The 22,755-nt window shown below is 37.2% G+C and overlaps 1 protein-coding gene across 2 annotated transcripts in view; it reads left to right on the forward strand.

Moving 5' to 3' along the window:
• The window catches only part of MAP3K7CL (MAP3K7 C-terminal like), a gene marked incomplete at both ends in the record, with an annotated part of 42,840 nt that extends 26,208 nt beyond the window's left edge, over nucleotides 1-16,632 (forward strand). For both annotated transcript variants that reach the window (XM_079705094.1, XM_079705093.1), the window contains 2 exons: nucleotides 3,821-3,936; nucleotides 16,452-16,632. In XM_079705094.1, coding sequence (XP_079561220.1) covers nucleotides 3,821-3,936; nucleotides 16,452-16,632 — 297 coding nt within the window. The remainder of the gene's footprint in view (nucleotides 1-3,820; nucleotides 3,937-16,451) is intronic.
• Between the last annotated feature and the right edge of the window lie 6,123 nt (nucleotides 16,633-22,755).

Below are 22,755 nucleotides of genomic sequence, written 5' to 3' on the forward strand. Positions count from 1 at the left end.
AAAATTTTTTTTAAAGCTGTGTTAATTTTTATTCCAAGATGTTAATAGTTGTTTTCATCTGCGTTATCACAGGCATTCTTTTACGTTACTTATTTATTTATTTTAAAATGTGAACACATGTTAAATAGTATCTTAAATCCATGTACAGTTGATTAATTCATGGGTGCCAGTGTTTTAAATGTCACATGATGTAAGCCTACTAGTAGCTCCATTTTTAAATTGGAAACCTGATTCTTGTGCTTGAATTTTAGGAATCTATTTCCTCGGGTAAACACTTTATTCAGTGAACCCTGTTGGTCATATATTTTCTCCTGTTTTCAGGGCTTATAAGAAGGTAAGAGAGAGTCACTCTCAGTGAGGACCTTATGATACAACACACATACACACAAACCCACATTATATCATGAAACAATGAGAGTGTGCTATGTCATGCAGGACAATACATTTCATTACTCTGTAGTTCTACTTTTTATATCAGGTAAATTCCTGTTGGGATGAGAACAATATGTGTTTTAAAAATTCTTTGATGAGTTTCCTGAACTGGAGTAAACATCCAATGATGTCAAATGGCTTTCTAAGAACAGTGGGTCCTGCTGACCAGAGGACGCTTTGATTTTGTCCAGCAACGTTTGGGTTTAGTGGTACATGGCTTTGAATTATAAAGGGGTGAGAAATTTTAAGTTTCCTGGGGAGAAATTTGGGAAGGAGAGAAAGGTAGGGTGTGAATGAAGTGAGTCTCAGATAGGGAATCCTGGTAGCAATGCTTAGAAGATGGGCTGGGGGCAGCAGAAGATCTAATGATACTTTTTTTTGCATTAAACTTTTTTTTTTATTGTGGTAAAAACACATAACACAAATGTTATCTTCTTAATTTTAAGTGTACAGTTCAGTAGTGGTAAGTATATTCGTATTGTTTTTTTTTTCTTATTCGTATTGTTGTGCAACCAATCTCCAGGACATTTTCATCTTGCAAAACTGAAACTCTATACCCATTAAATAATAATTCCTCATTTACTCCCCTCCCCTCCACCCCCAGCCCCTGGAAACTAATGAGATAATTTTACAGTGTTGTGGTGTGTTGTGCAATATAACTTCCCTTCTTGCTTAAAAAATAATTACTTTTGTTCTTTAATGCTTTCATACAAATTGGAAGAACATGTAGTGCTGCTGAGTTACATGTCAGGCTGGGTGTAGACAGAGCTTTTAGGAACCGGAAACTGAAGTGACACCTGGCATCATTTTACTCCCTGAAACACTGAACACTAACTATTTTTGGCTTTTATAAAAATTGGCACTACTTCTTAATTGTGGGCAATCTTGAAAATATTGTGATGTGTAGCATGATCTTCCTGCTGAGAACATATGAGGATACTGAATATATCCTGAAATACTCCATATCCTAATGTCCCCTTAGCATGATCATGTTACCTGTACATAAAAACATCTTCAAATTTCCCACAATGAAATAGTGCCAATGAAAAAAGAAGTCATGAAAACATTTCCCCCTTAGTAAAAAGCATTGCGGGTTGGCAAGCCAAGGGGGAAAAGAGGACTCTTTCTTCTTAAGAAAATTATTATCTGTAAATTTCAGCTTTTCTTTTAAATTATAGCAGCAAAGGGCATTTCTCCCTTTCCATGGCTGCTTTCATCTGTATCCTCTTAGGCATGCAAACACAGACTCCTAAAATCTTCTGGCTGTCAGATAGGTAACTATGCTGAATTCGTGGTTCAGGTACCTCCATGTGGCAAGTTATGGGCTGAACTGAGTGTTCATGGGGACAGGAAATAGGATGCGTTGAGTCTTGGGGCTTACCAGTATGCAAATCCTTTAACAGGGCACAGATGGTTTAATAGCAGCTTGGTGAGGGTGCCCAGAGTAAATTGCTTTCATTCCCCTCACTGTTATACCTGGTCATTTGCCAGTGCAACAGGTGAAAATTGATGAGGGGGTGGTGATTTTTAGGATTGGAGGAGCCAGGAGTTCTGAATGCCTTTGGCAATGGCTTCATCTCCTGGGGTGAGTTGTACTGTAATACTCCTGGGCACTACTTTTTAATTTATTTCACTATAGAAAGAGATAATGGCTCCAACAGGCTGAGTTTATGCTGTGAATGTGTTCATGGGGCAGTAGGGAAAGATGCTACATAATATAATTATTAGATGAATTTCCATGGATTAGAACACCACAGATGTTCCACATAAAGGTTAATTTCATCCAAGTCTATTTCAAATTTTATTTCCTTTAGAAGATCTCTACTCAGAGGCTTCATGATAAATAGGAAGGGTCATCTTATTTATCAATCAGATTTTATAGAATTTTGTAGAACTTTCTAGAATTTCTTTTGCATCCTGGGTGAGGTCACTAAATATGATACCCAAAGAAATCTGTGTCCTTGAAGAATATATAGTGAGAGGAGCAAGTAGTAAGAAATTCATTAGTATAAATTCATTAATATAAAATTAGTGAGACTATGACCTACTCAGACACATAGTTTACATATAAAGACTATGGTGAAGAGAGGATCAGACAGAAGAGCCTGTTTAACAATTAAGTCATATTTCTCAGATATTATATAACATTTTTCTATAAATAATTGAAAAAGGTGATTAAAAAACTCTTTAAAAGACTATTAGCTAGTATTTCTCCAAGTAATGCTTTTAATAATGTGCCACTATAAAGCAGAAACTAACACACCATTGTAAAGCAATTATACTCCAATAAAGATGTTTTAAAAAAAGAAATAAATAAAATAATGTGCCACTAATTAGAACTAAGGATTACAAACTCAGGGAAAGCTAGTTCTTTAAAAATAATTTCTGGAAAGAAGATTTTCAACATGTTTCGGTTAGAAAGGCTTGCATGCTGGCCTTTGTTTCCCTCATGGATGGGAGAGAAGCAAAGACAGGAAGCCTTGTTCTCTTTGGCCACACGCTTTATAAGCATTGTTTTATTTGGGGTTTGGTCTTTCATATGCTTTGTTAATTCTTGCAAGCATTATTTCCAGGCCAGCATCATTTTTTCAGTTTGGATTCCTTTCATTTTTCTTTTTTTAAAAATAATTTTTATTGGAGTATAGTTGATTTACAATGTTGTGTTAGTTTCAGGTGTCCAGCAAAGTGAATCAGTTATACATATACAAATATATCCACTCTTTTTTAGATTCTTTTCCCGTGTAGGTCATTACGGGGTATTAAGTAGAGCTCCCTCTGCTATACAGTAGGTCCTTATTCATTATCTATTTTATATATAGTAGTGTGTAGATCTCAATCCTAATCTCCCAATTTACCCACCCCCCCATTCTCCCCTCATAACCATAAGTTTGTTTTCTATATCTGTGACTATTTTTGTTTTATAAATAAGTTCATTGGATTCCTTTCTTGTAGGGCTCCTCCACTCTACAAGATGTGATAGAGCTACAGGAACAGAAAACAAGGGGGGATTGAAACAGCCAACTGAACTATTTCCCCATCACTAATTCTCTAAAGCAGAGTCTAAGATTTCTGGGGTGAAGTACAGAATTATTAGGGGACTTATTTTTCCTCCAGCGCATGGCAGGTAACTGATCTGTAATGGGTCTCGTGGCTCTGGCTTGGGCCTGAGAATGCCCTGGAATAACACTGGAAGATGCATGTGGGGAGGATCAGACCACTTCTCTATTTGTAGTCAAGTAGAATCAGCTGAACTTTGTCCAATGTGGATTGACAGTGCTATTCTCATGCAAAAACTCTCCTTCTAAAGAACAGCAGTAGAGCACGATGGTTGGTAATTTATTCTGCTACAAGGAAATGGACTGATTTCTTCTTCTTGTTGTTTGTGAAGCCTCTGCCACCTTGTCATGACTCCATGGAATCCATGCAGGTGTTCAAACAGCACTGCCAGATAGCAGAAGAATACCGTGAGGTTAAAAAGGAAATCGCCCTGCTTGAGGAAAGAAAGTAAGTACTGTCCCCCTGAGCACCCTCAGCCCTGAATCCTGACTGCTGGCCATGGACCAGGGGCCATGGATTGGGAGCGGCAGGGGAGGAAAAGGCTGAGCATGGGAGCAAGAGGGAGGGAGACATACAGGGAGGAGAACTGACATTCTGTGGTTCAGAGGTTACACGCATGTCATGTTTGATTCTAGAAATGATCCAAATGGAACTGTGCTAGATGAAATGCTTTACAGAGTAGTGAGAGGAACCACAGGAGTGCTTCCTACTCAAATTTAATTTTTTAATAAGCATTCTTTAGTTCAGGAAATTAAAGATGCCAAAAATACCACCTAGAGCCACATTATGTTCCACGTGAATGTGCCCAAAGGCCCCAGAGCACTTTGTCTTGGGGTGAATTTTAATTAATGCTTGAATGGTGGAGTACCCACATCAAGTAAAGAAGTCACTGTGATGGCTCTTTGGAAAAATGCAAATGGATTAGTTGCCTAACTACATTTTATAGCCCAATAGTCCAGTAAGTTTTTATCTTGATAGCTTCTATTACCATTACAGTTCTGCTCTAGGGAATTAGGCAGTTCTATTAATTAAAGCACTATCACTTGACTTACTCATAACTTTATGCTTCAGAATTCTCCTCCTTTTTTTTTTTTTTTTTTGCTGTACGCGGGCTTCTCACTGTTGTGGCCTCTCCTGTTGCGGAGCACAGGCTCCGGATGCGCAGGCTCAGCGGCCATGGCTCACGGGCCCAGCCACTTCCGCGGCATGTGGGATCTTCCCGGACCGGTGCACGAACCCGTGTCCACTGCATTGGCAGGAGGACTCTCAACCACTGCACCACCAGGGAAGCCCAATTCTCCTCCTTTTGATTGCAGTAAATTCTGCTGATGTCTACCCAGTGATCCCCATTCTTTCATACTTTCAAAGCATCATAGCACTGGTCGGTTTGTATGTACACATTTATTAAGGAGATCTTTTGATGAATATTAGCATCTCCTGCTAAGTGGTAAGTGTCATAAAAGGGAGGATAGTCAGGTGTCTCTCACCATCATATTCCTGAAGGCTAGCACAGTGCATGGCATGTAGATACTGAATAAATTTTTGTTGACTGAGTGACACATAATCCAAACATACTGTGAGCCTGTAAGTTTCTGCTTCTTTCCTTCTTCTTACTGGAGTGATACATGGTATCACTCCATATTTATATCAATATTTATACTTTGTATTTATATTTATACAAAACTTAATTTTTAACTGAATATAAATGAAATATATTTTGTTTTGAGAGATTTATGAAATTCGTGGGGCCCTTTGGAGACTCCCCAGAATAATGGTTGCACAGTATAATATGCTAGCGAGCAGCATGGGTTTTAGGGTCAGACTTCTACATTCTCTGTAAGACCACAGTTAGCATGTTATTTTCTTACTTCCTTGCTTCAAACATAAAGTCTTACCTGGACTTTGGGTTATAGGGCATTGAAGGATGCTTATGAGGAGATCAGAAATACAACTTTTCCTTTGCATGTCTGAGACTTTCTTTTTGGTCTAAGAGTTTTCATAAATTGGTCAGAATGCTTAGATTGTCCATTTACACACAATATGAGCCCTAAAAACAGTTTCATAAAGGAACAGAGGAAGCTTACTAATAATGTGACCAGTGGTTAAGTTAAAGGAGGACTTGTATAATCAATAGCCTATAAAGGTATCTTCCAGTGAGTGTACGTGTGTGTGTGTGTGCATGTGTGTATGTGAACTGTGGTGTTGTGACAGGAAAAAAAGCCCCAGGTGATTATGTATTTATTTGTAAACACTTTAGACCGGAAGTACAGTGTTATTTAAATTAGCCCCATATGTAGCTTTTTTGGGTGGGGGCAATGCAAGACTTACCCACTAAATTATATATTTTGTAAGTTTATATTTTTGTATATTGCATTAAAAATACAATAGGATAACAATATGAGAGTGATTCATCTGCTCTTTTATTAAAACATATTCCTGCTGTTTCTGCAAAACTAATCTTACTTCCTCCTTAAACCTCTTTGAACTTTGGAGTTTTCTTGAAACCATGATGTTGTCTTTTTTTTTTTCTTTTCTTCCTAATAATTGACTAGATGTGAGACAAAGACCAAATTCTTTGATTTTTTTTTCCTTTCTTTTTTATAAAGTCTCTCAAGTTCCTTTTCTTCATTCCCACTTCTGCCATTTGGGATCAGGACTTGTTACTTCAAATCTTGATCAATGTAATATTATAACTGCTTTCCCTGCCTATGGTTTCCTATTGCTAGAGAAGGGCACCCAGTGCTTGGCCTGGATTGAAAAATCTACCTCGGGCCTTAGTACCTCTGCAGAATGTTCTAGCTCATCCTTCGTCTTCAGCTACATTGACCTATTCACTTTTCCCACCTCGGTGCCCTTGCTCACACTAGGCTTTCAGTATAGAGTCTCCCTCCTTCCTCTTCACCTGTCCAAATGCTATCCTTGAAAAGAGCTTAGCCTGTGTCCCTAGCCCAGCCATCCCACAGTGATCAGTGCTTTTCCTGGGTGAAGGAAAATTCACTGGAATGATTCTTTGGGCACTTTTTGTGGGCTAGTGTTATCAATAGTTACCCACTGAAGTTTCTGTCCTTTCTGACTATGTATGGTTCTCTGCAGACCTGGATACCCTTTAACATCTCTGAATGTTAATCACTGAATACGGAGCTGCACATAGGGTAAAATACGAATAGGGGTGATTTACAGTAGCTGATGATAGGAAACTGTTATATCCTCCATGTATGCATTTTTAAAATTTGTAATTTGTATGGTCTGTATTTAAAATATGGAGTCAATATCAGCAATAAAGAATTGCTAAGATAAATTGTTAAAATTCAAAGTAGGGTTATACTTTATATCTATAAATAAATGAACTTAGTCCTCCAAGGGTTATGGGTGATCCGTGTTTTCATTAACACTTTACTGAAGCAGAAATTCATTTTACAACAGGTATTTTCCTGAACAGTCTTTGTGTTCAGGCAAGATAAATTGGGCCAAATGGATTTGACCCAAGTAAATTCACTCTCCATTTTTTTGATGATTTGGATGAGAATTTCTTCCCCATCATTTAATAAAATGTGGCTGATTATGTTGCTTCCAGTGATTGGCTAGCATACTCTGGACACACAAAGAGTCACTAAATCAGGTATTTTAAAAGAGAGTTTTTGAATATTGGAGCCATGTGGGCACAGGTTAAGCTGAACTTCTCTCTCATCTCCAGAGGGGGTCTCCCTGGACCTAGTTTGGGAGACTTTGCAAAGGGGAGAGGAGAAGAGTTGATTATAACTATTGTTTTAAATTTTTAAATCATGTCTGTTGGGTGGATAAAGAGAGTCAAACATTTTCTGGGATTACAAATTCAGCATGGGATGAATTTAATTTAAAGAATAGCTTCTGGCTTATTGACCAGTGATATACAAAAAGCTTGTTCTTACTTTCATTGGAAATTTTTCTCTTCTCAACTGAAAAAAAATGACAATTTTATTGAAAGCTTTAAAAATTTACCAAGAATTCTGACATCTTTACAGAACTCCTACTGTAATTTTTGCCTATTTTTTCTAGGCCTTTTGGGTGTGAATAAGTACTTTTATATAATTGCTAATATAGTAACATAAAATGTATACATACTTTTTTCAATAAATATTATAAGCATTTTTATAGAACACATATAGGTTTTGTGTATGTAATGGAAACTTCCAATGAAATGGAAGTGAGATACAGATATTTTATGGCATTTGCTATTTATCACTGAATTGTTTGGCAGTTTTAAAAATATATGGTTAAACTATAATTAGTTCTACAAATAGATTTACAATTAGTAAAACTTGCTTTGTTTTTTATCTTGTTCAGAGGAGAGACCACTCTTCTGCTCTATATATGAAAAATTGTGCGAGGTGCTCTGGTGTGTAAAAGATTGACTTAGACTGTCAGAAAAAGATAAAATCTTAGAAAAGTCAGGTTGAAAAATGTTATATAACTTAAAAGAAATAATTCAGTGGTTTAAAAAATAATTCAGTGGTTTTCAGTAGACTCACAGAGCTGTGAAACCACCATCACGATTTTAGAACATTTTCATCTCCCCAGAAACAAACCTTGTACCCCTGAGTGGTCACTCCCCATTCCCTCCCGCTGGCCACTGGCAACCACTAGCCTACTTTCTGTCTCTATGTATTTGCCTATTCTGGATACTTGAGATAAATGGAATCATGCAGTATGTGGTCTTTTGTGACTGGCTTCTTTCACTTAGCATAATATTTTCCAGGTTCATCCTTGCTATGGCATGCATCAGTACAGGCAGACCTCAGAGGTACTGCAGTTTCGGTTCCAGACCACTACAATAAAGCGAGTATTACAACAGAGAGTCACACAAATTTTTTGGTTTCCCAGTGAATACAAAAGTTATGTTTACACTATACTGTAATCTATTAAGTGTGCAATAGCATTATGTCTAAAAAAACATATATACTTTAATTAAAAAACACTTTATTGCTAAAAAATGCTAATCATCATTTGAGCCTTCAGCGAATCGTGGTCTTTTTCCAACAATAACATCAAAGATCACTGATCACAGATCACCATTACAAATATAATAATAATGAAGAAGTTTGAAATATTGTAAGAATTACCAAAATGTGACACAGAGACATGAAATGGGCAAATGCTGTTGGAAAAATTGTGCCAACAGGCTTGCTCAATGCAGGGTTGCCAAAAATCTTCAATTTGTAAAAAAACACAATATCTGCACAGCACAATAAAGCAAAGTGCAATAAAATGAGGTATGACTGTGCTTCATTCCTTTTTATTGTCAAATAATGTTCCATTATATGGTTATACCACATTTTATTTATCCATTTGTCAGTTGATGGACATTTGGGTTGTCTGTACTTTTGGCTATTATGAATAATGCTGCTACAAACATTTATGTATAAGTGTTTGTGTGGAGGTATCTTTTTGATTCACTTGGGTGTGTACCTAAGAGTAGAATTACTGAGTCATATGATAACCCAATGTGTAACCTTCTGAGGAGCTGCCAGACTGTTCCTAAAGTGGCTGCACCATTTTATATTTCCATCAGAAATGTATGAAGTTTCCAATTTCTCCACATTTTGCCAACACCTATTATGTCTTTTTGATTATAGCTATGCTAGTGGGTGTAAAATGATGTTTCTTTGTAGTTTTCATTTACACTTCCCTGATAGCTAAAAATGTTGAACATCTTTTCATGTGCTATTTGGCATTTCTATGACTCTTAGAGAAATGTCCATTCAGATCCTTTGCCCAATTTTAAATTGAGTTATTTGTCTTTTTATTATTGAGTTAAAAAATGTTGTATATAATTTTAGTTGCAAAACATTAGAAAAGTGTTTTCATATGAGAGTACCACAATCAGTATAAGACCTGTATTTTCCTGCCTTTTTTAAGATACATAAAATGATGATTGAGGGAGCAACACCTCATTGAGGGGAACATATCAGGATGGGTGAAAAGGGAGCATAATTAATTTGTAAAGGCATAGTCTAGAAATAGCCCTATTCTGATTTGTTTTTAGTCATGGTATTTACTTTATCCTGAAATTTCCAACAAGAGGTTTTTATTATTAATCAGAAACATTTATTTCTTTATGGGCATTCCTGAAAGCAGAAGCTTTTAAACTGTGTTCTAGGAAACCTCTCAGAGATTGGGGATGGTGAGGGTGATGGGGAGCGGGGTGCTGCACAAGGGCCAAACAGGGGAAGTTCAATTTTATGTATTCTATTTGATTCACTTCAGGGTACACTTTTCTTTGTAAAACGATACCACAGTTAGAAAACATTGAAAACCAAACCTCACTCTTTTATTCTAGGCACATTGTTTTTTTTGTTTTTTTTTGCGGTACGCGGGCCTCTCACTGTTGTAGCCTCTCCCGTTGCGGAGCACAGGCTCTGGATGCGCAGGCTCAGCGGCCATGGCTCACGGGCCCAGCCGCTCCGCGGCATATGGGATCCTCCCAGACCGGGGCACGAACCCGTATCCCCTGCATCAGCAGGCGGACTCTCAACCACTGCGCCACCAGGGAGGCCCTAGGCACATTGTTCTTAAATCTTTACACAGCCCTCAGAAAGCAGGTTTCCACTGTCATAAAGAAACAGTAAATTGAGGTACTTCTCCACAAGTGTTTGCAGGGTATGTAGTAATGTGTGGAAAGTTCTATCCTCTTTCCTAAGATGTCTAATATGCATAAGATGCCTTTTGTATAATTTATAGGTTTTGAGTTCATTTTCCAACAGTGGAGATACACTCCCCGAGACTAACTAGTCTATCGAGAATTGAGGACAGGGCTTGGTTTGCAATAGGATTTCAACAAATACTTGTCAAGTGAATGAGTAGAAGGACCAAAGAACTGTCTTGGCTCTTCACTCAGAGGCAGAGGTGTGGACAAGGGGATTCTTTTTTTTTTTTAACATCTTTATTGGAGTATAATTGCTTTACAATGGTGTGTTAGTTTCTGCTTTATAACAAGGTGGATCAGCTATACATATACATATGTCCCCATATCTCCTCCCTCTTGCATCTCCCTCCCACCCTCCCTATCCCACCCCTCTAGGTGGTCACAAAGCACTGAGCTGATCTCCCTGTGCTATGTGGCTGCTTCCCACTAGCTATCGATTTTACATTTGGTAGTGTATCTATGTCCATGCCACTCTCTCACTTCATCCCAGTTTACCCTTCCCCCTCCCCGTGTGGACAAGGGGATTCTTTTGTTTCAGGATTTAGTTTTATGTGAAATCCCAATATACCAGATTTCATTAGACTGTGAGATTACACTTTCCATTTATGCCCCAGTCATAATGATTTGGGCCTTTTATACCTAATTATAGACAGTCCAGTCTTTTAACTGGAATCTCATTCCCAGGTATCTCTCCACCTAATCCTCTCTGCCTGGTACCACATTCAAAGGGACAGAATATTTACCTCTCTTCAGTGAGAGTGCCTTTAATTTCGTCTCCCTTGCTAAGGAAAGAAACTCCAATCTTTAGGGGAGCAGAATGAGGAAACATTTTTCTCTCAGCCAGTTTCCCCCGTCGTTAGCATGTTACATTACCATGGTACATTTATCGAAACTAAGAAACTGACATTGATATATTACTATTAACAAACTCTAGATTTTACTTGGAATTCATCTAATTTTTCCATTAATGTAGTCTGTTGATTTTTTTTTTGTAGACTCCAGTCTTCTATTGAAATATATCATCTGTTCTTCTATTTCTTGAATATATTAATCATAGTTATTTAAAAGTCTATGTCTAAGAGAAAGATAAATACTGATGATATCACTTATATGTGAAATTTAAAAGATACAACAAACTAGAGAATATAACAAAAAAGAAGCAGACTAGCAGATATAGAGAATAAACTAGTGGTTATTAGTGAAGAGTGGGAAAGGGGAGGGGCAGTATAGAGGTAGGCGCGTAAGAGCTACAAACTATTAGGTATAAAATAAGCTACAGGGATCTATTGTACAACACAGGGAATATAGCCAATATTTTATAATAACTATAAACGGAGTATAACCTTTAAAATTTGTGAATCACTGTATTGTACACCTGTAACTTATATAATATTGTACAGCAACTATACTTTAATAAAATTACTTAATTAATTAAAATAAGGAAACAAACAAAAAACAGAACAAGGAAAACATTTTGCCTTTCCCCTTATTCCTAACCCAGAATTTAACTCTTTTTTGGGTGATTGATGGTGGAAATCTCCATTTCCTATAGAGTAGGGGTTTTTAACTAGGCTGATTCCTCAACCTCCTACCCCCAGGACATTGGTGATGTCTAGAGACATTTTTGGTTGTGATGATGTGGGGTGAGGGGAGGTGCTACTGACCTCTAGGGAGTAGAGGCCAAGGATACTGCTAAACCTTCTATAAGGCCAATGTCTGGGACAGCCACCAACAACAAAGAGTTGACCCAAAAGATCAATTGTGCCAAGGCTGAGAAACTCTAGAGCAAATCTTACTTCTTCCTGCAAAGGTAAGGTGTTGCCCTTTGGCTCCCAGAGGATATGGTAAATTTATTTTTCCTGTATCATTCATTTGTAGGGCTTCAATACCAAAGTCTAGACTGTGTTTTGGAAATTCCATTTCAATACCATTTATTGTTCCTCCACCTGCATAAGATGAAGGTGGACTTTCACATCCTTTTTGTCATCTTGAAGCATCTACTCCTCTCCTGTGTATAAATGTTGGTGCTAGAACACACATCTTTCCAGAACCACTAACAGTACAGTCTAAATCACTATTTAAGCTAAAATTCGCCCTGTGATGAAGATAGTATTTTATTACACTATTATTTTTTTAATTAATTAATTTTATTTTATTAATTTTTGGCTGCATTGGGTCTTCATTGCTGCATGCAGGTGTTCTCTAGTTGTGGCGGGTGGGGGCTACTCTTCATTGTGGTGTGTGGGCTTCTCATTGCGGTGGCTTCTCTTGTTGAGAAGTACAGGCTGTAGGTGCATGGGCTTCAGTAGTAGTGGCTCGTGGCTCTAAAGCACAGGCTCAGTAGTTGTGGCGCATGGGCTTAGTTGCTCTGTGGCATGTGGGATCTTCCTGGACCAGGGCTCGAACTCATGTCCCCTGCATTGGCAGGTGGATTTTTAACCACTGCGCCACCAGGGAAGATCCTTTGTTACATTATTATTCAAAACACTTTAGCTCCTGGGGGCTAAACTGCCTAGGATTTTGTCTTTTCCAAATAAAAGTCTTTAGTTAACTTAGAAAGTTCCAAGAGTTCTGGTCTTTCCAGAAACAGAGAAATACTTGTACTAATGATGAATCAATTTCCCAACCTCCTACAACATAAAGAATCTCCTTAATTTTGAAATTAGTTTGCAGAAAGTTTTAAAGTTCTCTTTACCGACTCACTTGGATTTCCCCTTCCCCCATTTGTTTTAGCAAATAAAAACTTTTCCAGGCATGTGGCTTAGGATGGGGCCAGCAGATGATCTATGGCGGACCCAAGGTTATGACCATTTTACTGTTGAGGTACATCATCTGGAAAACTATGGTATAAATAAGATTCCTGTAATGATGGCCTTCTACACCTTTATCATATTACACTGAAGGGAAATGATAAACAAGAAATCAAAGGCAGGACCACATTCTAGCCAATTATACATATTGACTTGCTCCCCAGATCATCTATTTACAAGATTATCTTTGTAGATTGATGTACTGGGGTTTCATTATGAATTGCTAATGAATGAGCATCAATTGTCTATATAAATAGGTCTTGGACAGGAGGCAACAGACGTTTTGACAGTATTCATTAAATAGATGTGTAACTGCTTATCAAATACATGAAATTAATTTAGAAACCTATCAATTGAGTCTTCTTGATTCCAGTAAGGAAGAAATTATTATTGACTTTCTCCAATGCAAGAAAATTGGATTAGACAATCATGACCCTTCCTTTTAGTTGTAAAATCTGTGATTTATTTTCCCTGCTAGTCAAAACTAATAACAGATATCCTCAGGACTTTTAAATGTGGTCAGATATGGAGCCTGGACAGTAGCTATTATTTGTGTGACACAGTTCATTTGAAAGGAAGAAAAGACCAGGAGTAGACGATCTGATGGATGAGGGATTTAGAGGCATGTCTCTTTTTACTTACATAAGTTTTACTAATCAATTTCTTTAAGATAATTATGTAAGAAACTTTACTAATATTTAATTATTGACATTTATTGCTTAAACTATGTTTAGAGACAAAGAACCTTAAGCATTTAATCCGGAGGATAGGTTCGATTCATGGCTGTTTCTTATTAGGTGTGTGACTTTTTCCAATTATATTAAGCACTTTGAGTTTCTGTTTCCTCATCTTTAAAATATACGTTGTCTCTGAGGTACCTTACTCTTCAATTATATTTATTCAATAAGTATTTATTGAGAGACTTTATATTCTTTTTTTTTTCCCCCTTTGGCCGCACTGAATCTGACCAGGGATCAAACCCATTCCCCCTGCAGTGGAAGAGCGGAGTCCTAACCACTGGAGCACCAGGGAATTCCCTATATTCTTTTTTTAAACCATTTTTAAAAATTGAAGTATACTTAATTTACAAGGTTGTGTTAGTTTCAGGTGTATGGCAAAGTGATCCAGTTTTATACAAATATATATATATATATATATATATATATAAATTCTTTTTCAGATTCTTTTCCATTATAGGTTATTACAAGATATTGAGTATAGTTCCCTGTGCCATATAGTAGGTCCTTGTTGTTTATCTATTTTATATATGGTAGTGTGTATATGTTAATCCCAAACTTCTAATTTATCTCTGGGAGCCTTTATATTCCAAATACTATGGAAGATTCAAAGATCAATAGAGCCCAAAGGAACCTTGTGTATATGCATATGAATGTTCCAGATTATCTTCCCTTTGTCCCTGTTAGGCACTTTCTTTCCAGTGCCTGGTTTTGCTCAGTGGTCACCAAATTGGGTACACAAAGCAGTCTGTTGAATGCAGAAAGAAAATACTAGAACTTCTATTCTGATTTGCTTTTTATCCTTTTCCTGGGGCAACTGTGTGATAGTTTCAAATTTACAGAAAAGTTACAAAAATGGTAAAAAGAACCCCCATACTTCCTTTACTGCATTCATTAATTATTAAGAATTTCCCCAGTTGTGTTTTATTCTCCCTCTCTCAAAACTACATACTACTGGAGCTCTCTCTCTCTTTCTCTCTTAGAGAGATGGGGTGTCTATCCATCTATCTATATCACATGCACATATACAATTATATATATGTGTGCATATATATATATATATATATATATATATATCATGCTCCATTGTCCTAAATACTTCAGTGAGTATTTTCTAAGAACAAGGACATTCTCTCACTTGACATCAATACAATAATTAAAATTAAGAAATTTAGCATTGATACAGTAGTATTATCTAATTCACAGGCCATATTTAAATTGCATCGCTTTCCCAATAATGTTCTTCACAGCTTTTTTTTTTTTTCAATCCAGAATTGCACATTGCGTTACATTGCCATTTCTCTTTAGTTTTTCTAAATGTGAAGCAGTTTTAACATTTTGAAGCATACAGGCTTCAAATGTTTTTGTAACGTTTCTCTCAATTTGAGATTGTCTGATGTGTGCATTTTTTGGCAGGAATACCACAGAAAAGATGTGTCTTTTGTGATGCATGGGGCGTCTATTGGTCTCATTACTAATGATGTCAAGTTTAATCACTTGGTTCAAGTGGTCTCCCAGGTCTCTGCACTTTCGCATACAGAGGAGAAAGAAATATGACATACCCTTATGTTGAGGCAAAGGAAAATTCAGTTAAGTCTAGTTTAGGATTAACTGACACATATAAGGGGAGTGGACCTCTTTCAGGTTGTCATGTTTATTAAATCTAAATATAGACTGCAAATCTTTAGCCCCTTATTATGTGTATTTACATCAATGAATTATTTAAAAATATTTATTGTTTTAGGCGTTATCACTACAAGTTCCCTCCAATAACCTTAGCTTGCTTCCTAAATTCAGGAGTCAAGTCAGCACCAAACGTAAAGATATTGCTTTGTTAGTTAGGGCGACAAGATATATATAAGGGCTAGGGAAAGACATGGAAAATAATATCTGCAGGAGGCAACTGGAATTTCTTCCTAAAGATTTGTTACTTTGCCTAGTAAAGATTTGTTAAACTCAGAAATAGAAAACAAAAGAAGATAATAATTGTATTTGAAGGACAAAACTTAGGTAAGGGACAAACTATGATTCACCTACCCGTAAGACAATAGCATCTTAAATTATACACAAATTTTTCTGTTTTTTTCCTACAAAATAGTCATAATTTTTATAATTTGTTGTACTCTTTAAAAGATCACCCCTTTTGACTGTGAAAGGACTTATTGAGCTTTTTCTGGTATATGTTTACTTTATTTCTATTTATTTATTTATTTATTTTTAATTGGAGTATATTTGCTTTACAATGCTGTGTTAATTTCCACTGTACAGCAAAGTGAATCAGCTTTATGTGTATTTATATCCCCTCTTTTTTAGATTTCCTCCCCATTTAGGTCACCACAGAGCACTGAGTAGAGTTCCCTGTGCTGTACAGTAGGTTCTCTTTAGTTATCTATTTTCTACATAGTATCAATAGTGGATATATGTCAATCCCCATCTCCCTATTCATCTGATTCCCCCCTTCCCCCTTGGTATCCATACATTTGTTCTCTATATCTGCATTGGTATATGTTTAATATTTTGGATATATCTAGATGAGGTACTGGGATAAAATAAAGGCATCTAACATTTGTGAAGTTGGAAAAATAAAAGTAATTCATTGGAGGCAAGCAGAGGTGGGTAAAATTTAGAAAAGTAAAATGACATATTCGACTTCCATTATCCTGTTGCTGTATAATTTAATTTGTTTGCATTACATTTTATGCTTCTTCCTCACCTGCCCCCCTGAATCTTCAGAAAGGAGCTCATTGCCAAGCTGGATCAGGCAGAAAAGGAGAAGCTGGATGCCGCTCAGCTGGCTCGGGAATTTGAGGCACTGACGGAGGAGAATCGGACATTGAAGCTGGCCCAGACGCAATGTATAGAACAACTGGAGAAACTTAGAATACAGTATCAGAAGAGACAGGGCTCGTCCTAACTTGAAATTATTCAATATGAGCATAAGAGGTTGGTGGCTGCTATGCACTGGCCAAAAGATTTTTATTTTAAAGGGATAGTGAATAAAATCTATTGCTTCTCCTTATTACCCACATGGCCGACATTTATACTAACGAGTTTAATGCTTGCCTGATATAGTTTGAGAGAAGGGTTATTTTATTTTAAATAAGGTAATTAAAACAAACCTATTACCAGATGTTTTCAGAGATCATAATTCATTTCCAAAGATATATTTTTTTCTTATTTAACAAGATATGATCATACTGTAGATCCGGGTAGAAAATGATAGAAATAGAACATTGACTGATTCTACTAAGAATCATGAACAGAATTCAGCCATGAAACAAACTAGTAAGATGCTCACTGCAGTTTCATATCTGTGTATTTTAAAATTTCACATCTTTAATATTTCTACGGTGCTCTAATCTGAACTGTCAGAAACTTCTCCAAATATATTTATGTTCACCAGAGTTAGGTTTAATCCCTAAATGATTGATTGTACTAAGAATAAATGGTTGCATATCATAAAAGCTTTCTCATGAAAATATTAGCAGAAAGCATGTTTGTGCCAGAAGCACATTTGCCAGTGCTAACTTGCTGTTGTAATAAAAAACTGATAAGGCTGCATTTTCTCCATGCCACGTTGCCTCGTGATAAACATCTCTGCCTTTGCTTGTGTGTGTTCTGGGAGAAATGGAAAAGTATTGTTTGGACATTACTTTGGTGAGTTCCCATGAAAACAGCCCAGTAATTTGGACAGTAAAATTCTAACTATTACTCTGTTTTGGATTTAAGGAGATGTTTTGGATCAATGATAACTAATAAGAATATATGAGTAAATTTAAGATTAAAATTATTTTTCCCTTGTTCTATCTATCACCATATTTTGCCAAATTGATCTCTTTGTTTTATGTCCATTTCTATTCCTGTAACTTCTTTTTCATTAAACATAGATCAAAACTCTCAGTCTGTATTTTGTCTCTTTCTTAACCTCAATTTATGCTACAAGTTGGGATGGGTTAACCCGAGTCAGAATTTGCTCTTAGTTGTATTTGGAAGTGCCAAAAAAGCGGTTAAGTCCCTTTTCTTGTGAGACTGTGGTTTCTCATATAAATAACTCAGAGCTCTATACTGAATAGATTCATTAGTGTCTTAAAGTATTTGCCCAGAAAACATACAAGAGAATAGCTGATTAAAGCAATAAGATGGCCTGGGATAGACTTGTTGTTATCAACTGGGGGTGATTTTACCCTCAAGGGACATTTGGCAAAGTCTAGAGATATTTTTGTTGTCACGACAAGGATGAGGGGGTGGGTGCTACTGGCATCTGGAGAGTAGAGGCTAGGGATGCTGCTAGACATCCTGCAATACACAGGACAACATCACAACAATGAAGAATTGTTTGGCCCAATATGCCAATGGCACAGAAGTTGATGAACCTTGGGTTAGACTAATCACTGGGCAGCTGGGCAAATGCCAAGCAGAAACATGATGCAGGGCCATGGGTTTCTTGTCATATGGTGTGTTTCCATAAGGTCCTTAGCATCCTCACCCTCAGTCTCCTCATTTGTAAAATGAAGCTTTTCGATAGCTCTCAAAGTTTGAATGTTATGTGAGCGTATTCACCTTTCAGCTGCTTTAACATTTAACTAAAGGTGAAAGTCCGTATTATCCTGGTAGAGCCTTCTTTTTAAAATAACCCCAAGGCTTATATATACTAATATAAAGGAGGACTTGTTGATTAAATTTATATAAACCCAAGGTTAATGGAATGGAAGGATGAAAGGTAAGTTACCTAGCTTTAAATACAACGATTAGTTGTTGATCACTGCTCATCTGAAGAGGGTTACACGTTTTTACAGAATTCAAGCAGTCATGGCACCTTATAGAAAATGGGAGGGGAGGGCATGGAAATATAGTTCCAAAATCTCTCTGCTCTACTAGAATGAAAATAACTTTACAAGGTCAAAATATTTGAACACACTGTTATTATGTTAAGGAGACACTGAGTAAATAGTTTTCATATCTGTTCTAGCCTCAGCCTGGAGTTTTACTATGTTTCCAAAAGATATCTATTCATGACTCCAAAGTAAGCATTTCTATAGGTGTGTGTGTGTGTTTTAATACTTTTTAATTGAAGTGTAGCTGATTTACAGTGTTATATTAGTTTCAGGTGTACAACATAGTGATTCAACATAGGAGTGTGAGTTTTAAGCAGACTTTTATTCATTAAAAATATAAAAACATCTACTTTTGTAGCATTGTCAGAGAAATCTAAAGGCAAAATTTCTTATAGTCAGTTTCATCTTTTCATTCATTTGACAAATTTCCTCCAATCTTATTTACCGCTGCCTATCGTCTGTATAACACAGAATCATTTAAGAATTTTATATCTTCAAATATATTTACAATGTTCTTGCTATTAGCAATAATGAAAAATTTATAGAGCATTAAAAATGAACACAGAGGTTCTATTAGTATTTAGATGAAGTGCTGGCTTTAGAGCTAGAATTTAAGAAAAATGTAACCCACATTATACTGTGTAATTGCTCTGCTAAAGAATTTGCTATTTGTGGGCCATTTTGTTTATATAGATATAAAAGAATGTGGTTATAGGTGACTAAAATCCCAGTCTCTACTCATTGGTGTTGGTATCTTGGTGTCATTCTGGTACCTGGGCTTGGATGTATCAGTAACTCAGTACCAACAAGGAACTAAAAGGGATCTGGAATTCAAATTCAATTCAACAGAAGTTTACTATTTACTTACCAAGTGCAAGGCAGAATAACAGCAAAAATGAATGACACAATCCCAGTGTTCCACACTTTGGGAGGCAGTAGATAGTCTTCCCAGAGGGTATATGTAGGGGGATAGTGACAAATTAAGTTGAGAAGTTCCACTGGGCTCTGGTTGTGGGAGAGTTTGGACAAAATAAACATTTTGAAAAGAGGAGTGAATGGTCAGGGCCGGTCTTGAAGACAATGAATAGGGTTGCGGTGTGCAGGATGGATGGATACCAGAAATTGTCCGGAGGCTAATAGGAAGGAGTGTGCAACAAGGGAGAGTGGCAGCAGCTGGATTGGAGGAGCAGACTAGTAGGGCTGGGAGAGACAAAGTGAGAAGGAGAATCCACGTGCCTTGGGATGGATGGCAGGTGTCATTGAAGCAAAAAGATGAATAAAAGTAACGTTTAATGAGCCCTTTCTGTGCCAGAAAAATCCAGGTTCGTCATATAGACTGTATTATTTAATTCTCAGAACAGCCTAAGAGGTAGCTATAATTATCCCCATCCCCCAAAGCCAGAAAGTAAAGTTACGTAATTTGTACAGTGTTTCGTCGGGCTGGGAATCAAACGCAAATTGACTTTTTACCTTCCCTCCCTGCCTCCCTTCCTTCTCTCCTTCTTCCTTCTTTCCTTCCTTCACTCTCTCCCTCCTCTTTCCTCTTTCCTTCCTCCCTCCCTCCCTCTCTCTCTCCCTTTCTTTCTTTCTCTCTCTCTCCCTTCCTTCCTTCTTTCCTTCCTTCCTTTCTTCTCTTTCTTTCTTTCCTTCCTTCCTTCCTTCCTTCTTTCTCTCTCTCTCTCTCTCTTTCTTTCTTTCTTTCTTTCTTTCTTTCTTTCTTTCTTTCTTTCTCTGAATGCTTGTACTTTGCCAGGCATTCTGGAAGTTCTCAGGGACACAACAGTGCACAACTGAAATGTGGGTCCAGTAGTCAAGGAATCCTTAGTCTAGTAGGGAAGGTAAACATTTACTTAAGTACCTACCTGGGGTAATTTTAAATATATCCAAAAATCCCCTCAAAAGGTAGAGCTTATTTCTCCTCCCCTTTAGTGTGGGGTGGACTTAACTTGTTTGTGACAAACAGAATAAAGCAGAAGTGGCAGTATGTGGCTTCTACGCCCAGGTCATAAAGACACAGAGCTTCCTTCTCCTCCATTCTCTCTTGGATCACTTGCTCTGGATGAGCTGGCTGCCGTGTTCTGAAGAAGCTTGAGCAGGCCTATGGAGAGGCCCACATGGTAAGGACCTGAGGCCACATGAGTGAACTGTGAAGCAAGCCCTCCAATCCCAGGTGAGGCTGCAAATGGCTGCAGCCTCGTGAGAGACTCTGAACCAAAGCCACTTACCAAGCTGCTCCTGTTCCTGAGTCTCAGGAACTTTGAGATAATAAATGCTGTTTTAAGCCACTAAATTTTGGGGTGATTTGTTATGCGGCAATAGATTAAAAAAATACAACAAATAAATGAGGTAAGTGCCAAACAGAAAAGAAATATAGTCTATGAGTTCATATACAAAAGAGAATCTAACTGAGATGAGGAATCTGGGATGGTTTCCTCAAGGTGGTGACTACTGAGCTGAGATCTGATGGATGAGTAAGAGCTAAAGAGGCAAAGAAGGCAGGAGGAGGAAGGTGTCTAGACAGAGTGAAACATGTGCAAAGGCTCTGGGGCATGTTCAAAGACTTGGAGGGAGGCCCATGTGGCTGAGCATGAAGAGGTATGGAGAGTGTGGTACAAGATGAGGTTGCAGGATAAGGCAGGACCTTGAAGATCACATTAAGAATTTTGGCCTTAATCCTAAAAACAATAGGAAGCCACTGAAGACTTTCAAATACAGGGACAACATGTTAACACATTATCTTCTAGGGTAACATGTTTCAAGGGTTTTCTTTGTTAAGTTACTTCATTTTAAGTTGCTTAGAGTGCTATACTGTATCGAGTTATTTATACTATACAGATTTAGCTAGCTATACAGTTGATAGGGTTATTTGTATAGGGTTATTATATACATTTCACTTGAGAAGTCATTTTAGTGACTATTTTTCTCCTTAGAGAGAAGGTAAACCCTAATCGTATCATGTGGCCTGGCTTAGAAGACAGAATTTACCTCTGCTGTCACCATTAATATATTTAATTGAGTGACACTAATAATCCTGCTTTTTAATGAAGATTTCTATGATCTGTTTTTTAATGTTTATTTCATGTTGCAAAGTTGCCAAACTCACAGCTCGTAAGAGAATATTCTTAAGCAGTTAGAACTTTTGAGACAATATTTTCCACCTGTCCATGTTATTTTTAAAGAATGGTAATAATCAAAGATGGATGTGCAGATCACGTCACACATGTGAAATGTCAAGGCAGAGATGAAATCACCCACAAAGCTGATAGCCTTAACCTTTAGCTTCTTTGAACACCCTTCCAGTTCTAACCTTCTATGTTTTAATTAATGGGGAATATATTATTTCCCATGGTTAGAAACAAATGTTCCCTGAAAGAAGAGTGTCTTACATACTCAGGGGTGTTTTAAGTTCTAGTATTAAAATCATATCGATTTCAATTTGTTCCCTGAAACTTTGAAAATGTTCCTAATCAGTCCTCCTATTGGCACATTTCTCAGACAGGCCTGGGGCAGGGAGATAAAAGAAGAGGCTTTTATGAGAGTAGATTATCGAGGCTACTGTAACGGCCATGAGGTGATGGTCTGAGTCACACAAGCTGGAAAACAAAGTTTTCCCCAAGGAGTTTCTCTTTTAAAAACTTTTTGTCCTTTTGGACTAAGAAGTTTAAGACAAGAAATTCTGAGCAGAAGGACTGAGCCAGTGTGAAAAAAAAGGAGGAATCAAGTTTTTTAACAGCCAAACAAGGAAGAATATGCATCTGCCATCTGCTACACTAACGTATTGTATCTGTCACTGGACGTGTCTGGGCAGTGGCAGTTCTCTCAGGTCTGAGTCTTGAAAAGGGAAAGATAAAGAAATAGTAGGACAAGGTAAAATTATGTATTAAACGGCTTTCCTCCCGCCACCCTGAGCTTTTTAATTGCCTGTTCATTTCTCAAAGATGGAGTAAATGCTGAAGTGCTGACTTTCCCCCATCATTCCTGTAAATAAGGATATGACTCACAAGCCCTGTAATCTCCAGAATGCTATAGAGACTATGGTGATTTGATTATTTAAAAATAGCTGGGAAAAAAAGCAAGAAATCGATTATGGGTAAGTTGGGGTGCTTTCTTTTTTTAAGATTAAAAAAATAATAAATCTAACTTGTTACTGTGTCCAGCCCTAAGTATACTTAGAACATCTGGTCAGTCAATCAAATTTTGGG

The sequence above is a fragment of the Hyperoodon ampullatus genome (assembly GCF_949752795.1).
Source record: "Hyperoodon ampullatus genome assembly, chromosome: 5".
Lineage (NCBI taxonomy): Eukaryota > Metazoa > Chordata > Mammalia > Artiodactyla > Ziphiidae > Hyperoodon > Hyperoodon ampullatus.